The 17,982-nt window shown below is 39.1% G+C and overlaps 1 protein-coding gene across 2 annotated transcripts in view; it reads right to left on the bottom strand.

Moving 5' to 3' along the window:
• REPS2 (RALBP1 associated Eps domain containing 2) overlaps window positions 1–17,982 on the bottom strand; it is a 207,714-nt gene that overhangs the window by 35,066 nt on the left and 154,666 nt on the right. For both annotated transcript variants that reach the window (XM_058535505.1, XM_058535506.1), the window contains exon 14: window positions 12,980–13,041. In XM_058535505.1, the coding sequence (XP_058391488.1) occupies window positions 12,980–13,041 (62 nt within the window). The remainder of the gene's footprint in view (window positions 1–12,979; window positions 13,042–17,982) is intronic.

Here is a 17,982-nt window from a genome sequence, read left to right as displayed (position 1 = left end):
CTGACTCAAGTTTAGATTATAAGCAGATCCCATGAAGCAGGCTATCCACATCCAAATTTGTGCCCTGCATATTACTGCTACCAATATTGGAGGGAAGAAATTTTTAAAAATAAAAGCCCTTTCAGACTTGCAGATTCCATGGCTGCCTCAGCACAGACATCTCAGCCAGCTTGCACTGAATGTCTCTGGTGGTCCCCTATGGCAGGCCAATCCAACAGTGGAGACACCCAGGGGAACACTGACAGAGGAGTTCCGGGACAATTTCGATGGAAGTGAATAATCAGTAACTATAATAAGAAACTAGTCCCTGGATACAGTAGTCACATAGTAAAATCCCCTGGGGATTCCTGGAACCCACTGGATCGTGGAAAACATCCATGAGAAACAGATTTACTGTTACAACTAAAGGACTATGGGAGCTGTATTTTGGTATAAAAGACAAATATTTTGACCATGACTAGGGTCTTGTTCTTCTATTTCCAATTTCTAGTAATAGAACAGAGACCTGAGTCAAGTCTGAGCCCCACCCTCATTTCATCACATACCTAAAGCCATATTATAATGCCATCTGCAGAGTCCACAACACGGAGCTCACAGATAAGGTGATCATTGGCAGCATTCTCTTGAGACTCATGTTCCCCACTGGATAAGGTTGAAGAAAGATGCCATATGCATGCCTCTTGCCACATCAAACAGATCTTACTAAAACAGGCACCTACCACCATCACATTCAAAGGCATCTGGTTATGAGGCCTTTAGAAATCCTTTTTGCTGGTCCCCTGCCCCTGAAATGTATAGGCCTGGCAACAATACCTAAAGTATACAAAAATTTCAAAGTGCCTCAAAGTCCTAGCCTAACCCAATATTTTACCACACTTATAATGTTGAATTCCCTTCCCAGTTCCATTGCTCTGTATTAGTGATGGAGTGTTTGAATAATATTTTTTCTAACTACTGATAGCTCATACTTAGACTATGATAAATGCCCCCTTTTGGGTTGACAGGGCCCTTCGTGCATGAGCTATGTCCATCAGAGGAAGGTAGCTTTAAAAAAAATTCAATTAGAAATAGCTGGCTAGACAGGGAGCTATAAAAATTATGTAAGAGTTAGGAACCAGTCATAAAATAAACTCAGTATTGATGAGGATGTGGAACTGAAATGGGAACACTGTTGATGGAGTATAAATCAGTACAAATACTTTATAAAACTGTTTGGCAGTATCCACTAAAGCTGAACATATGTTTACTCTATGACCCAGAAATTCTACTCTTAGGTATATATCCAAGAGAAATGAAAACATACATCCACTCAAAAACTTGCACATGAATATGCATAGCAGCATTACTTATAACTGCTAAAATCTGAAAACTATCCAAATGTCCATCAAGAGTAGAAAACAGTGACATAGTTGCACATACAATGGAATACTATACAGCAATAATCTACAATTACACACAACAATACAGATGAATCACACAAACAGCATTTAAACAAAAGAAGCCAAACACAAGAGTATATAATGCATGGCTCCACTTATGTAAGGTAGAAAACAAGTAAAACTAATCTATGCTGTTAGACATCAGAACAGTGGTAACCCTAAGAATAAGGGATAGGAACTAGAAAATAGTACAAGAGGGGCTTTCTGGGGTGCTAGTAATATTCTGTTTCTTGATTTGAGTGATTACACACGTGTGTTCAGCTTGTGAAAATTCATTGAGTTGCACAATGTGTACTTTTCAATATGCATATTAGACTTCAATAAAAAGTTAAAAAATAAATCCAGTAGAGCCAATTTCCTATAATGTCCTTAAAGTGCCACCTAGTGGCACAAATTAAATGTAAACAAGAGGGAAAATTCGTCTCTAGCCACTTCAAAAATATGGCCCAATTTCTAACAGCACATTCCGGGAGCTCTCCCTGGCACACAGAATCCTGACACAAGGATTCAGTGGCAAGCAAAGCTGTCACTACAGAGCACGCTAGTACCAACAAGCCGATGATGATGCACATCTCCCAACTCCGCCTGTGATCAGTTATGGTGGGAGTATTTACAACACAGACTTCAGCAAAGACTACAAATTGGGGCTTTTTCTTTTTTCAGAGAGCTTCACCAGCACACCAGTAGGTGATACCTACAGAACTTGCTGAGCAAAACAGGGTATTCAGGAGGGAGTCAGGAGGAAAGAAATCCATTATCCTGTTTTCCCTGGACATGCTTACTTCCCTCTTCCTCACCTTGAAGGCACGATCTTAGTCTGGTTTCTTCTAATTATGCTTGAGATACAGGGTTGGGAAGGACTACCCGCAGCAAGCCTTTGAAGCTGCCAGTTGAATAAAGGATATTTGCTCAAGGTTTTACTAGTAGTCTGAAAGACAGAGCATCTTCGTCAGATAAAGGTCCTCAAGGCAAAGCTGCAAACTATAGACACAGGCATCACGATCCTGGAGTTAAGAGATGGTGGGTTAAAAGGCTGATGGGGAGGCCTATCTGTCTTTCCACTGATTCTCCTCATGGCCATTATGTACAGAAACAGGCGATGATGTGGATTTGGCCTACAGGCTGTACTCTGCTGACCTCTGATGTAGGCATAGGGCCAGGCTGTGAAAGGTCACAAAGAATATGATTGTTCCACAAGTGGTTTGGTAAGCCAGTGCAGCGCTCATTCTGAGCTTGTGACCACTAACTTCTGGCTATCCTGAGTCTGTTGTTCTAGGTTTGCCACCTAGACCCTGCCTCTGTTTTGCTGGGCCTGCAGTGATAATAATTATAACAGCTAATTGTCATTGAGGGCTGACCATATGCCAGGCACTGTTTTAAGTGCTTTATGAATATCAACTCATTTAATCATCAAACAACCCTATGAGAGCAGACACTACCATTATCCCCACTTTATAGACGATGATACTGAGACACAGAGAGGCTAAGTAACTTTCCCAAAGACACACAGTCAGTAAGAGGCAGAGATAGGATTTAAATTCTGAGCCCAGGTTCTTAATTAGTTAGGCTGCCTCCTGGGCCTGACTTCTGGTTGTCTTCCATTGTCCTTTCCCATTAACACCATAGCACATTTGGGTGCCCTCCCATCCTGTCCCACTTCCACACTTGCTCCTCCCCTGACACTTAGGAGTGCTTCCTGATTTCTGTCACTGTGTGGTGGGGGGATCAAAGAAGAGAAATAAGGCTTCCACTGTTCAGGAACCTAGAAACCAGCCAAACTGACTCCCAGGAAAACACTGGGATATCTTATTAGTTATAAGAAACATGGTGTCCAGCTATTGCCTACAACCATTGACAATAAAGCTTGAGGAAATGGGTTAAACGAGATACGTGGAAAATGACACAGTTATCTATGTGCCCCATGAGACACTACAGAATGGATGGTGTTAGGCATGACTGCCTTCAGAGGGTGCAGACGGATAAAGGAGCCACAGGATAAGGAGCAAACCACAACATTTGTTCTCCCGTAGTTCTCAGCAAAGTGTAGGCCTATTGTAAGCACATTCCATTAACACCTGATGAATTGATTACATGAACTTATGGCATCTTCCTGAAGAATGAGGCTAGCAAAGTAAGCTTTACACACCAATATTATGAGCACAATATAATAAGGAGGGGGAAACCTAAGAAAGAAAACAAGCTACCAGTGGTGGGGTAAAGCTAATTTATTAAGTGGTTTCATAACATAAAATGTATCCCTGATAAAGACAATGTGTCAACTCCGTTGTGAAGAAGAGAGAGGTTAAGCAAATAATTCTGAGACGTGGTTGCATACATAGCGTAGTAGGAGGAGCAGGCACTTAGGGGCAAGAGAGCCAGAGTTAGCATCACAGCTTTAACTCTTATTTGCCATAGGTGACCTTGGGCAAATTCCTCAAGTTCTCTGTGCCTTAGTTTACTTATCTGCAAAATCAGGAAAGCAACAGAACCTACTGCACATGGTTGCTAGGATTAAACAAGTTAGTATTTGTCAAGCCCTTAGAAGAGCATCTGGCACATAAGCACTATACCTGAGTGCTTGATAAATTAATAAAATAAATGAAACAAAGCCTCTATGGTTTGTGTACTTTGAAATCAATTTTGAAATGTATAAATTATAATGATTTATGATGCAAAAGTTCTGCCTTTTTGTTCCCTTTTAGAAGGCGGGATAAGGGTTACACTTGGCCTTTTGCTACACCAAATATGGTCCACTCACTGACCAAAATGTGAAATCTATTTTGGCCAAGATGAACTTAAGTCTGCACTGGGGAAGGTACCTTAAAAATAAGCATTTTAGCTTAATGTAAGGAAGTACTTCATATTTCCATATTATAACACGTGTCATTTCTTCTTTGATGCATTGGTTTTTTAAGAATATGTTGTCCAATTTCCACATATTAGGGAATCTTCCAGTTTTACTTCTGTTGTTGACTTCCAGTTTCATTCTATTGTGGTCAAAGATACTTTGTATGATTTCAATCTTTCTAAGTTTATTGAGATTTGTTTTGAGGCCTAACACATGGTCTATCCGGTAGAATGTTCCATGTGCACTTGAGAAAAATATGTATTCTGCGTTGTTGGATGGAGTGTGCTATAGATAGGTGTGTGTGGAGTGTGCTATTGTTAGGTCTAGTTGGTTTATAGTGTTGTTCAAGTCCTCTACTTCCTTACTGGTCTCTGTCCAGTCCTTCTATCCATTGTTGAAAGTGAGATACTGACGTCTTATTATTGTAGAACTGTCTATTGCTCCTTTCAATTCTGTTGCTTTTTTGCTTCATATATTTTGCGGCTCTGTTGTTAGGTGTGTATATGCTTATAATTTTTTTATCTTCTTAATGGATTGACCCTTTTATCGATACATAATGTCCTTCTATATGTCTTGTAACAATGTTTTTCTTTAAGTCTCTTTTGTCTAATAGTAGTATAGCCACTCCAGCTCTCTTTTGGTTACTATTTGCATGGAATATCTTTTTCCATCCTTCTACTTTCAACCTATTTGTATCATTGGATCTAAAGTGAATCTCTTGTAGACAACATACAGTGGGATATTTTTTTAGTCCATTCAGTCTCTGCCTTTTAATTGGAAATTTTAATCCATTTAATTTAAAGGCAATACCAATAAGGAAAGATTTACTTCTGCTATTTTGCTATTTGTTTTCTATGTGTTATACCTGTTTTGTTCCTCAATTCCTCCATCACTGTCTTCTTTTGTGATTAACTAGTTTTTTTCTAGTCTACCATTTTTATTACCTTATCATTGTTTTCTGTATATTTTTAAGTTTTTTCCTTAGTGGTTACCCTAGGGATTACAGTTAACATTTTAACTTGATAACAATAAAGTTTGAATTAGTAACAACTTAGTTTCAGTAGTATACAAAACTCTTGCTCCTTTACAGCCCTGCCACCCCCTTATATTATTGTCACAAATTACATCTTTATACATATGTGCCCATTAACATAGATTTGTAATTATTGTTTTAAGCATTTCCCTTTTAAATCATATAGGAAAAAAAAGAGGAGTTACCAATCAACAATGCAACACTACTGGGTTTTATATTTACTTCTGTAGCTACCTTTACCCTTCTTCATTTCTTTGGATAGCCTCCAGGAAGTATCTAGTGTCCTTTCATTTCAGCTTGGAGGACTCCTTTTAGCATTTCTTATAGGGCAGGTCTACTAGTGACAAACTCCTTGAGTTTTTGCTTATCTAGAATGTCTCAGTCTCTAGTGACACTATCTGTGGAGGTGTAAAGTGCCTCCCCAGGCTACCTGCTGCCATCAGGTCGGGGTTAGGAGACTGGATTCCCCCTTTGGTCTCTGCTGAAGCCATATTTGCCAGCTAGGAAGGCACCACCTGCTACCAGGTGAGGGACAAGAGACCAGACTCCCCAGTTGGTCTCTGCTGACACCGAGGGAGGGGCATCCATGGTGTTTGGCTGGGGTAGGGCAGGTATTGCCAAAAAGTTTTATATCCAGCTTGGCTACCCCTTTCCCAGTCCTTTGGCTAGAGAGATTTTTCTCGGGGCTTTTTTTGTCTGCATCTGTTGGTGGTTCAAGGTTGCAGGCTTCCCCAGTGCCCTGTCCATGATACATGGGAGATTTAAAAAAAAAAAACTCAGGGAACTCACTGCCATGCCATTCCTCAAGTCCTGAGGTCCTAGCCAGTCCACTTTCCTCTTTACATCTTTCATCCTCCTTTTTTTTTGGTGAGGGAGACTGGCCATGAGCTAACTTCCTCTTTTTGCTGAGGAAGATTGGCCCTGAGCTAACATCTGTGCACATCTTCCTCTATTTTATATATGGGATGCCGCCACAGCATGGCTTGATGAGCGGTGCATAGGTCTGCGCCTGGGATCTGAACCCGCAAACCCTGGGCCGCCAAAGCAGAGCATGCGAACTTAACCACTACGCCACTGGGCTGGCCCCTCAAAGTCCTCTTTTATATTATGTCTAGGGTTTTTAGTGATACTTAGCAGGTGAGAGCAGGGAGAAATTAGTCTAAGCCATCTTGTCCCTCAATTGTGTTTTATGATGTTCCATCTATATTTGCAACAAAATTTTTCTCGGACAGAAGAAAACAACACAGAATCAGAGACCTTAAGCACTAGAAGGATCCATCTGGTCTAATCTTCTTATTTTATAAAAGAGGCAGTAGATCCATGAGACTAATTTACTTACTTCCCACAAAGCCATAGAGCTACACAGTAGTAGGGCTAAGAATTAGACCACAGATAGATACGTTCATACAGAGTTGTACAGATTTCAGTATGTTCTTTTATCATCACAGATGAAGATAAATCCTGGGCCTAGATCTTCTTTCCTTAATCACTGAAATATTCATTAACATATTGTGATTTTCAGCTAATATATACCATGCAATGTAGGACAGAACAGAGTAACACTTTGGAAGAGAATAAAGGTGGCATCTTAGGTGATATATGTTTGTAAACTCTCTTCAGAATAATTACGGAGTTTCTAATACATGAATACATAGAAAAACCACCTCTTGACACATACTAAATTTATATTCTGATGAGTGAAAACTAGATGTTGTATATACTTTTGAAAGGACACAAATATGCTTTATCTACATAGCCAATGTATTAAGGTGATTTGATGACTAATATATATTACATGAGGTCATCTGAACATATTATAGCAAAAGATCTCATGATATTTGACGTATGCCCATTGAGTTTTAATTTGATAAAGAAAAAAGCCATGAAATTTTAGAAGCAGTGACATTTCTATATTATTCATACTTAAAGAATGCTTCTTGCTGTTTTCTCATAGATATGTGAAAGTTGCCAATGAGATAATACTTTATTCTACTCTCTTAAAAATGGATTTAGTATGTGTTTAAAATGGACTCAGTATGCATGTTACATGTTAATCAAATTTACATTTTAGAAATGTATTAAATAACCCTGTAAGAAATTTACATAATCACCGGTAATGCCAAAAAAAGAGAGAGCTCTAAAACTCTTAATTTCTCCCAGGATAATTTACTATTTTGTATCATCAACTGTATATTAACTTATAAAAAGAATACTTGAAATGATAGGATATTAATTTACAAGGACAGGGTATTTTTTTAAAAAAGCATAGAGTGTCAAATATTTCAGAAGAAGTTCAGGGTCTACAACCTGCCATTTGAGTGTATGTGAGCCTCAGTTTTCCTTCCAAATGAAACAAAAGTAGTATTCTATAAAAAATTGTGTCTAATAAAGTTGGCTTTGAAATAGAGCAGCATGCCCAGCATATTCCTATTGAGTTCAGTATCGCCTTAGGGACCTGATTCTAGCCAGATGACAAAGTTAGATGAGAGATTAGCTGAGTGGGCTATGGTTTACTTTCAAGGCCATCTGTGTTCACGGCTAGTCCTTCACAACAGTACACACAGGACCTGAGGCACAGAGCAATTAGTTCTTCCAGCAAGACATTCCCATCATGCCCTCAGTCATCACAAGAAGCCTGAGACTCCAAGCTGCTGTGATCTGGGTTCTTGCCCCCACAGGGTCTGAGTACATCCCCTAATCTGACCTCGCACCTCCCACCCTCCCCAACTCAAGAAAGCCTTCCACCGTGCCCTTTAAGAACTCATGGCATAGCATCAACAAATCCCCTATATTCTCAACTTCCTCTTTGAAAGCTTTTTTCCTGTTGCCTTAATTCAGTGCATTGCAATCCTGGCTGCACTTCAGAATCACCTGGGGAGCTTCTTAAAACTCCCAATGCCCAGGCTTCACCTCACACCAAAACCACTGGGGGTGGGACCCAGGCCTCAGTAGGTTTAAAGCTCCCCCAGATGATTCTAGTATGCACAAGGGTGAGCACCGTTGGGCTAAGTGACACCCTGTGCTCTCCCCTCAGCGGCTGCTCCCCAGAAAGAACTCTCTTGTCAGGAGGCCCTTCCTCTCCCACAGCTCTGGCACCACTGGGACTCAAGTGAGCAGGCCACTTGCTCTTCACTGCCACCTCTGAACACTAAATTTCTCTCCCCTAAAATCTTCTAGCTTTCCAAATTTCTGGCAGTTTCTTGAACACACAGGGACTTCTGCATGCCTATTTCTTTGCATTTGCTTCTTCTCTACAGTAAAGCTCTGAACCCCTCAGCCATCTAAAAAGAAAAGTTCTCTTGTTTCTTTAAAACTCATTTCATGGGTCACCTCAGCCCTTGCATGAAGCCCTCTCGGTCTCTCTAAGCTTAAAAGTATTGATAAAGGGGCCGGCCCGGTGGCGCAAGCGGTTAAGTGCGCGCGCTCCGCTGCGGCGGCCCGGGCTTCGCTGGTTCAGATCCCGGGCGCGCACCGACGCACTGCTTGGTAAGCCATGCTGTGGCGGCGTCCCATATAAAGTGGAGGAAGATAGGCACAGATGTTAGCCCAGGGCCGTCTTCCTCAGCAAAAAAAGAGGAGGATTGGCGGATGTTAGCTCAGGGCTGATCTCCTCACAAAAAAAAAAAAAAAAAAAAAAAAAAGTATTGATAAAATACTTCCTCCATGGTGCATTCACCCCACAGCGCTATTTCAGTACTCATTACACTGCTAGTGAGGAGCACTCGCCACTATAAGGTGAGAAATTTGAGGTATAAATAGGAAAATTCTGAGCGTATTAGTCTACAGGGAGCCCCAATTCATCAAATCTGGTGCTAATATAAACCTGAAAAGATTATCCTTTGTACCAAAAAATCTTTTCTTTATGGAGGATAATTATACTGAAGCTATGGCTCCATCACAATTGCCATAAGAAATTTGGCATGAGATCAACACTATTAAAGGGATTTAGCTATTGAGGTACCAAATTCAGTAGGCTCTTAGCAGACAATTGACCTACAGGACAAGCACCAACTCTGTAGAGGGCACTTTACTCCATTTATATGCACACAAACAGTGAGCTATTAAGGTGAACTCTCAGTTTAACATTGCTCCATATGAAACAGTTAACTCTAATTGCTTTTTAGTCATTTATGCTATGAACCAGTCTTCTTTTAAAAAATGTGTCACCTCTTCTGAGCTGAGCCAAAATATCATGGCCTGGTCTCTAGCCTGTCCATCCACAGGAAAACATGGGACACAAACCATTTCATTCTTTATATATTCACTTGGTCCTTCTTGATCTCACCTATAGTACGAAAAATAAAAAGATCTGTTTCTTTTAATTTATTCCTTTTCCTAACTCCAGGGCCCTATTTGTATAACTTAATCCAGATGTTCATATCACAGCAGCACTTGGTATAAGTAGGGGCCAGCTAAACTGCATTTTATGCTGAAAACCTATACCTCATCTCTCTCACTTGATAAAAGTAGAGATATACTTTTGGTGTATGTAAAAATGATCTATATACACCTTTGTGCATATATCTGCAAATGTACAAACTCTTTTCTCTTACATACTCAAAACCTGGAAGTACATCACTGATTGGCCACAAAGTTTTTCAAATAGTGTTCCTTTTTAGGGAACAAAACATTTTCTTGTTAATTACAATCTAGTCTTGCCCATTTATCAAGTTAAATAATATGAAAATTTAAAATCCAAAAATAACCCAAAATTTTTTTATCTTAATCTCTTCTCAGAGCTACTAATAAACATGATTTTAATTATACCAGGCTTCCTGGTTTCTCCCCTAGGTACTACAGTTTAAGCCCCATAAAAGAAGTCTCTGCAGTTAAGTATATATACTTTTTTTTTCCCAAAGTCAGGTTGATTGTCCATATATATTACAAGGAACATTCGAAGAAAATTTTAACAGAGCAAAAGAAGAATTCAGAATGTTTAAGCTCTCTGTAATAAAACTTGCTGTGAAGTGGTAAAAATGACCTCATGGCAGAACAAGCAAGAAGGAATCAAAAAGCAAGGAAGAAAACATAACAAACTGAATACATGACAATTTGAAATCCCAAGCTAATGTGCAGTAAACTTCTTTTCACATTTTCAACTCTTCTAGGGAAAACTACTGGCATAAAACATAAAAATTTAACTTTAATCACATAACATAGAGATGAGGTAACAGATGAGAGGTTTGGAAATGTTCTTATGAATACCTTAAGGATGGTGTATAATAATGTTTCTTAACCACTAAGCCCTCAGGATATTAATCGGTATTTTATAAATAAAGAGATGAATGGTCACACAAGCTAGGAAATTGCCTTTAACAAAATTGACCAGGTTTCTTTACTGTAGGACTTCAAAGCCTTTAATGGGCTCATATGCACTGTGAATCTCCCAGAGCGGGTACAGAGGCAGCAGCCTGCAAATTTGTCTTACCACAGAGCCCTATTAACATCTCCCAGAAGACTGTTCTATCACAAGTAGTCTGGGAAAGACTAGAATACATAGGTGCCCCATACAGGTGGTTAGGTGAGTTTCTCCTGGGGCCAATATTAGGAATTTGTCACTTTACAAAGACTAAACACGATCATGTGTTGATTACCCGGAACTTCCTCTGTTGAATATGTGTGTCGCACCTACAGTGAATGAAAGGGGAAGAGTCAGGGGAGAGAAGTGGTGTAGGGATTTTCTGCCTGCATTTCTTACACACCTGTGTCTGTAGTCTGAACTCTCCATAGTTAGGCATCTGAGTTGGAGGCTTGGGCTGAGCGCTGGGCTCACTGTTTACATTGTGATGGGGAATCTGGCAGACAAAGCAGCAGTCTCGTTCATTAACAGTGACTTGAGAATTCCGAGCCCCTGGTCAGATCCTTAGTCACTAAGCCCCAAAGCAGGCAGGAAGCCCACCTCAAGCAGCTCAGATGAGGATTGCTGATAGCAGCAACACAGTTCACAACCAGGAAGTAACTACTGTCACTTGCGCAGCAGGAGAAAGATAAGGAGGCTTGTCACAAAAGCCCTTTCAGACAGGTCTTCTGCACATTCATGCAGGTGGTTCCCAAGCCCCAGTTTGACACCAGCAGCTGGTAGATAAGTGCCTCCAGAATGCCCGCTAATTTTGCTGTGACACAGTCCAGGTTTGCTGTCGGTGCAAATCAAGAGCCTCATCTCATCTAGGTCCTCCTTTGGGAGATGTGGTGAAAGCCTCAATTGCCAGTGCAATGGATCACTGTCTTCCTGTGACCCTTTGATGGGTCACAGACATAGACACTTTGACTCCAATGATGGGGAGGGGAGCGACCTTTAGGAGATGGATCTCGGTTTGGGAGCTGGCTCTACTATTACTAGCTATGTCACCTTACATGACTTGCTTAACCCCTGTATGTTTCAATTTCCTCATCTGTAAAAAAAAAAGGATAATATCAGTACCTACTCCATAGGGCTTTTGTGAAGATTAAATAATGCACTGAAAGCACTTAGCACAATGCCTGGTCTATTGTAGATGCTCAATAAACAGAGCTAATAATTTAAATGAGGAGAAATTATAACCAGGGAAAGGCTTATGATGGAACTAAAGCTTGGCGTTAGATACAAAGCAGGGACTCAATAAATACTTGATTGATGAACCAACATCTCTTAAAGCCAATGCTGGAGTACTGGAAAAGGGCTTCTCACTTGTTTATAAGTGGGTCAGGAAGAACAGGACTTTTTATTATCCTTCAGACTGAAGCAGGAAGCCAATACCTCATGGTATTTGCATCTCAAGGTTGAGTGGATGCTAAAGACCATCTAATTCTCTAAAAGAAGGACAAGCAAATGTTAAAAGGGGTTTCAGTGACCCAGAGAGTTCTGAGATGCACCACATGGAAAAGTATGCTCTGAACTACCCAGAGCAATGAGGTAGAAACTGGGACTGCTTACAGAGAAATTTCCCAACACTTTCTGCCAAAAGTCAGAGAGGATCTTGAAGGAAAGAAAGTTTCTTCAGCAGCAATTAATAAAAGGAAGGATCTGTAGCACCCTTTACCACACTCCACAAATTTGCTGCTTGCTTCTCATTTTCAACTCTGCCAAGAGTGTTGATGAATAAGGCCATAGTAGCACATGTAAATAAGGCAGAATTAATTCACAGGTGAAACAGATTTCGGTGACACACTCTCCCAACTCCTGCTGCTTCAGCTTATTGTTCCAAGGGAAAATAACATCCTCAAGAAAGCACACTGGGCCCAAACCACAGCACTAACTCCATGCTGATGACCATTTATTTTTAGTTTGTGCAGAATTCACACAGCTCCTAAAACACTGATAAAAATATAGGCACCCAGAATGCACATACTACACAGAAAAACCATGTCCTCCACCCCCAATTGGAGAGACGCCCCTTCTACGCCTTTCTCTGTATGAAAACCACATGCAACCCTCTACAGCCATGAGTGCACAAGTACACATTTGTTTGCTTGTTGATTGAGGAAAGTTTCCCTTTTCCACATGAAGTTAGGGGGCTGGTGGATAAGAATAAATTCAACCACTCTCTGCTCTTCGTCCAGATGTCATCTCAGGAACCTAACCAGCCAGTTCTGTGGCGATCAAGCTGGGCAAAGGAAGCACAGTGGTAGGACAACCCTCTACTACCAAACAGTTTACAGAAATCAACATCTGTCTCCTACCTGTAATGGGCAAGGTCTCGGAGGGAGCGCAGGTGGTGGAGGTAACAATCCTGATTTAGTGGCTGAAAAAAACAACACATATTGTTAAGGACCACCAAAAACAAACCAAAACAAAACACCCTTCCACTTGTTAACTGCGAACAGCAAGGGCATTTAACATGTTTAAATTTTTTAAATTCATCTGAAGCCTTTATAAAAAAAAATACATGCTATTTCTAATCTCTTTTTCACTTTCATCGTACCCAAAAGTCAAGTATTTATATAGGCTGTTGTGATTTAGACAGTGTAAAACATTAAGCAAAAGATATCCTTGGATCAAAAAACTGGAACCCAGCATGTGAAAGGCAGTCAATCCCTCATCATTCTGATGTTAATTATTTAGTTTTGAATAATCTAGGCCCTTTGGCTTCTCTCTTATTTCTCCCTAGTTCTGGCCACTACACTGCTCATTAGCTCAGCGGGTAGGCTGCAGAAACTAAGGGAGCCAAAATCCCAACTATGCAGCTCTGCTGCCCTGTAAGGTAGTGGGTCTGATAGCAGCAGGAGAGGTGAAAGTGATGAACTAAAATTATATTTAGGGATTCTTCAAAAATCTGAATTTCCTTTTCTCTCTCTGATCCTTATTATCATGGATAAATAAATCTGCTTTCAAAATAATCTGGCCCCATTTAAAGGATCTTTTGAAACAAAGTTTCAGTCTAATTTGTTTTAAATTTTGTGAGATACAGAGAAAATCTGAGTTAAGCCAAGAACACCTGAATTGTACCTTGACAATGAAAATAAACGTCTGCCAGTGAATTATAAATAAAGCTCATAATCACACACAAGAAATAAGTTTATTATCACACACTGGCAAGTTAACCCACATTCCTTACAAACTCCTTAGAAAAGCACACTGTGCTCTATATCACTGTACGTACTTTATTTGCAAAACTGTAATATGCGTGCTAATATTTGGACAATTTTCTGTGCCTTAAAAATAAATCATAGCAATGTGCCAAAAACATAAAAGTTTTTGCAAATCACTTTTGATTTGACCTAGCTAGATCAGACAAGCCAGAAGATGGAGTTCGGGGCTTTCCACAAAGCTAACTCAGTAATTTCATAGAGATTTTCATTCTGAGCCAGTGCATGGATACAGTACAACCATGTGAGCCCATCAACGATTCCTCTCAATCTGTCTTTCATTAAAATTTATGAAACACATCAGTGGGTCAAAACTACAGAGATGGTGAGACCTTGAACAGCCTTCAATAACAAAGCACGTAGCAGCAGAGAACAACAAAAGCCTCAGAAATTATCCATCTCAGAGCCCCTATTCCACAGGTCCTCACGGATTGGGCTTTTACATTACCAGGTACTTTAAAAACAAAATGAAAAAACAAACAAAAATCTATACATGCTTTTAAGGGAAAGGCCTGGCACCAGAATAAAGTGCTTGTTAAAATAACCCTTTATTAACAAAAGAGGACTAAGAAATAAGCCATTTAATTAAACTGACTTCTGCTTCCAGCCAAAACTGAGTAACAGATATACCCTCCCATTTGAAACAGCCAAAAACAAACATGCTTTTTATATGAAACAACAGTTTAAGACACTAGAACAAAACATATAAAACAACAGTTTTCAAGACACTAGGAAATCAGACAACAAAAGACAGTGATCCCTGAGAGACAGAAAACAAGGTGAGCTGTGTGACTGACTGTCCCTGCTTACTGCCCTGAGAGTTACTAGAAATAGGACCTACATCCTGATTCATGTCTGATTAATTTCATTTTCACTATTATTTAATTTTTTAATGCCTTATTTTTGTAAAAGATGATGTGAGGGTCTGTTTCTGAACATACTTTTGGATAAAATTATATCACCTAGGAACATTAACAGCAGTTTTGTTTCCTCTTTTCAGGACCTTTATTTATTTTTTGGTTTTGATCTTACTTACCTGGCTAGAACATCTACTTTAAAGTTGAATTACAATGGTGATACGGGCATTCTTGTCTTCTCTTGATCTCAAAGGTAATAAGGCTTTCATTATTTCACCATTAAGCATGGTATTTGCTATATGTTTGTTGTAGATACCCTTTAACAGATTATAAAAATTCCCATCTATTTTTTTGAGATTTTTTAATGATAATTTGTTGTTCAATTTTAACCAAAACTGCATCTCCATCTGTTGAGATGATGGTATGATTTTCTTCCTTATAATTTGTTAATACGATAAATTATATTATGAATTTTTTAATATTAAAATACCCTTGCAGACCTAGGATAATCTCAACTTAGGTTTTTATATCTGCTAGATTTAGCTGGCTAATATTTTGTTTAGAATTTTTGCAACTATATTGATGAGTGAGACTGAGTTTCCTTTCTCATATGGTCCTCTGTTACGGCTGATTTGGCTGGAGAGTGTTCCCCCGTCTATACTCTGAAATAGGTTGTATAAGATAGGAAATGTTTGTTGTTTGTTGTCAGGTAAAACTTGACAGCAGAACCATCTGGGCCTAGAGTTTGCTTTGAAACAAGATTTTTAATGATTTCTCTTCTTTAATTGTTTTAGGATTATTCAGACTTTCTAATTCTTAAGTCAGTTTTGCTAAATGATATTTTTCTAGACATTTATTCATTTTGTCTAAATTTTCACGTTTATTGCCATAAAGGTTCATAGCCCCCTCTTATCATCTTAATCTCTGCATATGTAATTTTCCATTTCTAATACTGTTTGTCATCTCTCTAGTTTTCCTTCATTAATCTCACCTGATATTTGTCAGTTTTATTACTCTTTTCAAAAAACCAACTTTTAACTTTTTTGAGCCTCTGTATTACAAGCTTGCTTTCTATTTCATTAATGTCTACTCATCTCCTTCCATTTACTTTCTTTGGGCTTATCCTATTGTTCTTGGTTGCTTAGCTCACTAATTTCCAGCTTTTCTTCTTTTCTAATGTAAGCATTTAGAGTTATAAATTTTCTTCCAGGTATCTCTTTAACAGAATCTCATAGGTTTTGATATGTGATATCATTTAGTTTTAGAATTTTCCTAATTTCCATTATAATTTCTTTTATGATATTACCTTATATCTGAAGTTCATCCTTTAGAATTTCCTTTATTGAGAGCCTATTAGTAGCACGTTTACTCAGTTTATTTGACTGAAAAGTCTTCATTTTGCCCTCATTCTTGAAAGATGATTTCATTGGGAATAGAATTCTAGATTGAAGCTATTTTCTCCTAGCACATTGAAAATAACATTTCACTGTCTTCTGGCTTCCATTATTGCTGTTGAGAAGTCAGATGTCAATACAATCATCGTTTTTTGTAGGTAGTCTGTCTTCTCTCTGGTTGCTTTTAAGATCTTCTCTTTGTTTTTGGTACTCTGCAGTACCAAACTTTACCCTGTGTCTACATGAGTATTTCTTATTTTTTCTTTTGCGAGGAAGATTAGCCCTGAGCTAACATCTGTTGCCAATCCTCTTTTTGCTGAGGAAGATTGGCCCTGGCCTAACATTCATGCCCATCTTTCTCTACTTTATACAGGACACTGCCACAGCATGGCTTGACAACCGGTGCGTCGGTCTGCACCCAGGATCTGAACCTGCGAACCCCAGGCCGCCAAAGCAGGGTGCGTGAACTTAATTGCTACACCACTGGGTCGGCCCCTCATGTGTATTTCTTCATCCTCTTTTTCTTTCATAATCTGCTGGGCTTCACTGGAATTTCTGAACTATGTGGCATCCCATTAACTTTGGGAAATTCTCAGTGATTCTTCAAATATTATCTTTCCACCATTTTCTCTCATCTCTGCTTCTGGATCTCTTTGTCTAACCGTGCTATGTTCTAGATAATTTTCTAAGATCTGTTGTCCAATTAAGCAATTCCCTCTTCCACTGTACTTAATGTCTTGTTAATCCAGTCTTGAGTTTATTTCAATTACTAAATTTTTCATTTCCAGAAATTCTATTTGGTCTTTCTTCAAAATGGCTTTTCCATTTTTATGATTTATTGACTACTTTTCATTTTCTTCATCTCCTTTCTTTCAATGTATTAAACATATTTATGTAACAGTCTGTGTCAGATAATTCCAAAATCTGAGGGCTTTGCATTTCCTATGATTTCGTTGCTTCTGCTGGCTCTCCCTCATTGTGTTCCATTTCCTAGAGTGATTGGCAACCTTTGACTCTGAATGCATATTCCTTGGGATTTTACCTGTAGGAACACTTTGGGGCCTGAGTGGAAAGCGAATTCTTCTTCTATTACTTCTGGCAGAAACCTGAGGGCACTATCAACCTGGGACCACTTTAAACTAAAATCTTGGCTTGATATTGTGTAGGATTCCTAGTTTCTACTGTCCTGAGATTTTGTTACCTGTCCTATAGTAAAACTTTTGAGTATAGATAGTAGTTTTAACATTTATAACTAATCTAATTCTTACCTCATTAACACAACAGGGAAGAGAACCACTTAAATTGATTAAATTTGGAACTGGGAAAATAGATGAGTGACTGATAGCTGAATTAGCAGTAGAGAAAGCAGAGAGTAACCAATTTGTACCACAGAAGCCTCCCAATTCTCAAGAATTGGTGACATCAAATTCATCTGGAAGTAGGGGTAAAATGAGGAAAGTAATATAAAGTAAAGAAAACAAGTAATAGAAAGTAATGAAAATTAACTAATAGTGGAACCTATTTCCTACCCTACAGGAGAAGGGCATACATTGGTAAGACCCCTAAAGATCTGATTCCAGCTACACCTCATACTGTTTTTGGCTTCAGGATCCCTCCTCCTGTAGTCGCCTCTGCCTGTAGTGGCCACGCCCTGCCCCTACTTCACCTGGATAACTCAGAATATAGTAAGTGGCCAATAAGTATTTGTTTGAACTAACACAAGAAAGAACTACAGGATTATGCTCCATCCCCATATTTAAAAAAAAAAAAACAAGACTGATTGAAGCAGTTTAAGAGCAGTTAGGTCCTGAGGTTTTTCTCCCACACTCTGCACAGTTGCAGTATG

This window comes from Diceros bicornis, chromosome X (genome assembly GCF_020826845.1).
Source record: "Diceros bicornis minor isolate mBicDic1 chromosome X, mDicBic1.mat.cur, whole genome shotgun sequence".
NCBI classification, from domain to species: Eukaryota; Metazoa; Chordata; class Mammalia; order Perissodactyla; family Rhinocerotidae; genus Diceros; species Diceros bicornis.
This window is presented reverse-complemented; position numbering and strand designations above follow the sequence as displayed.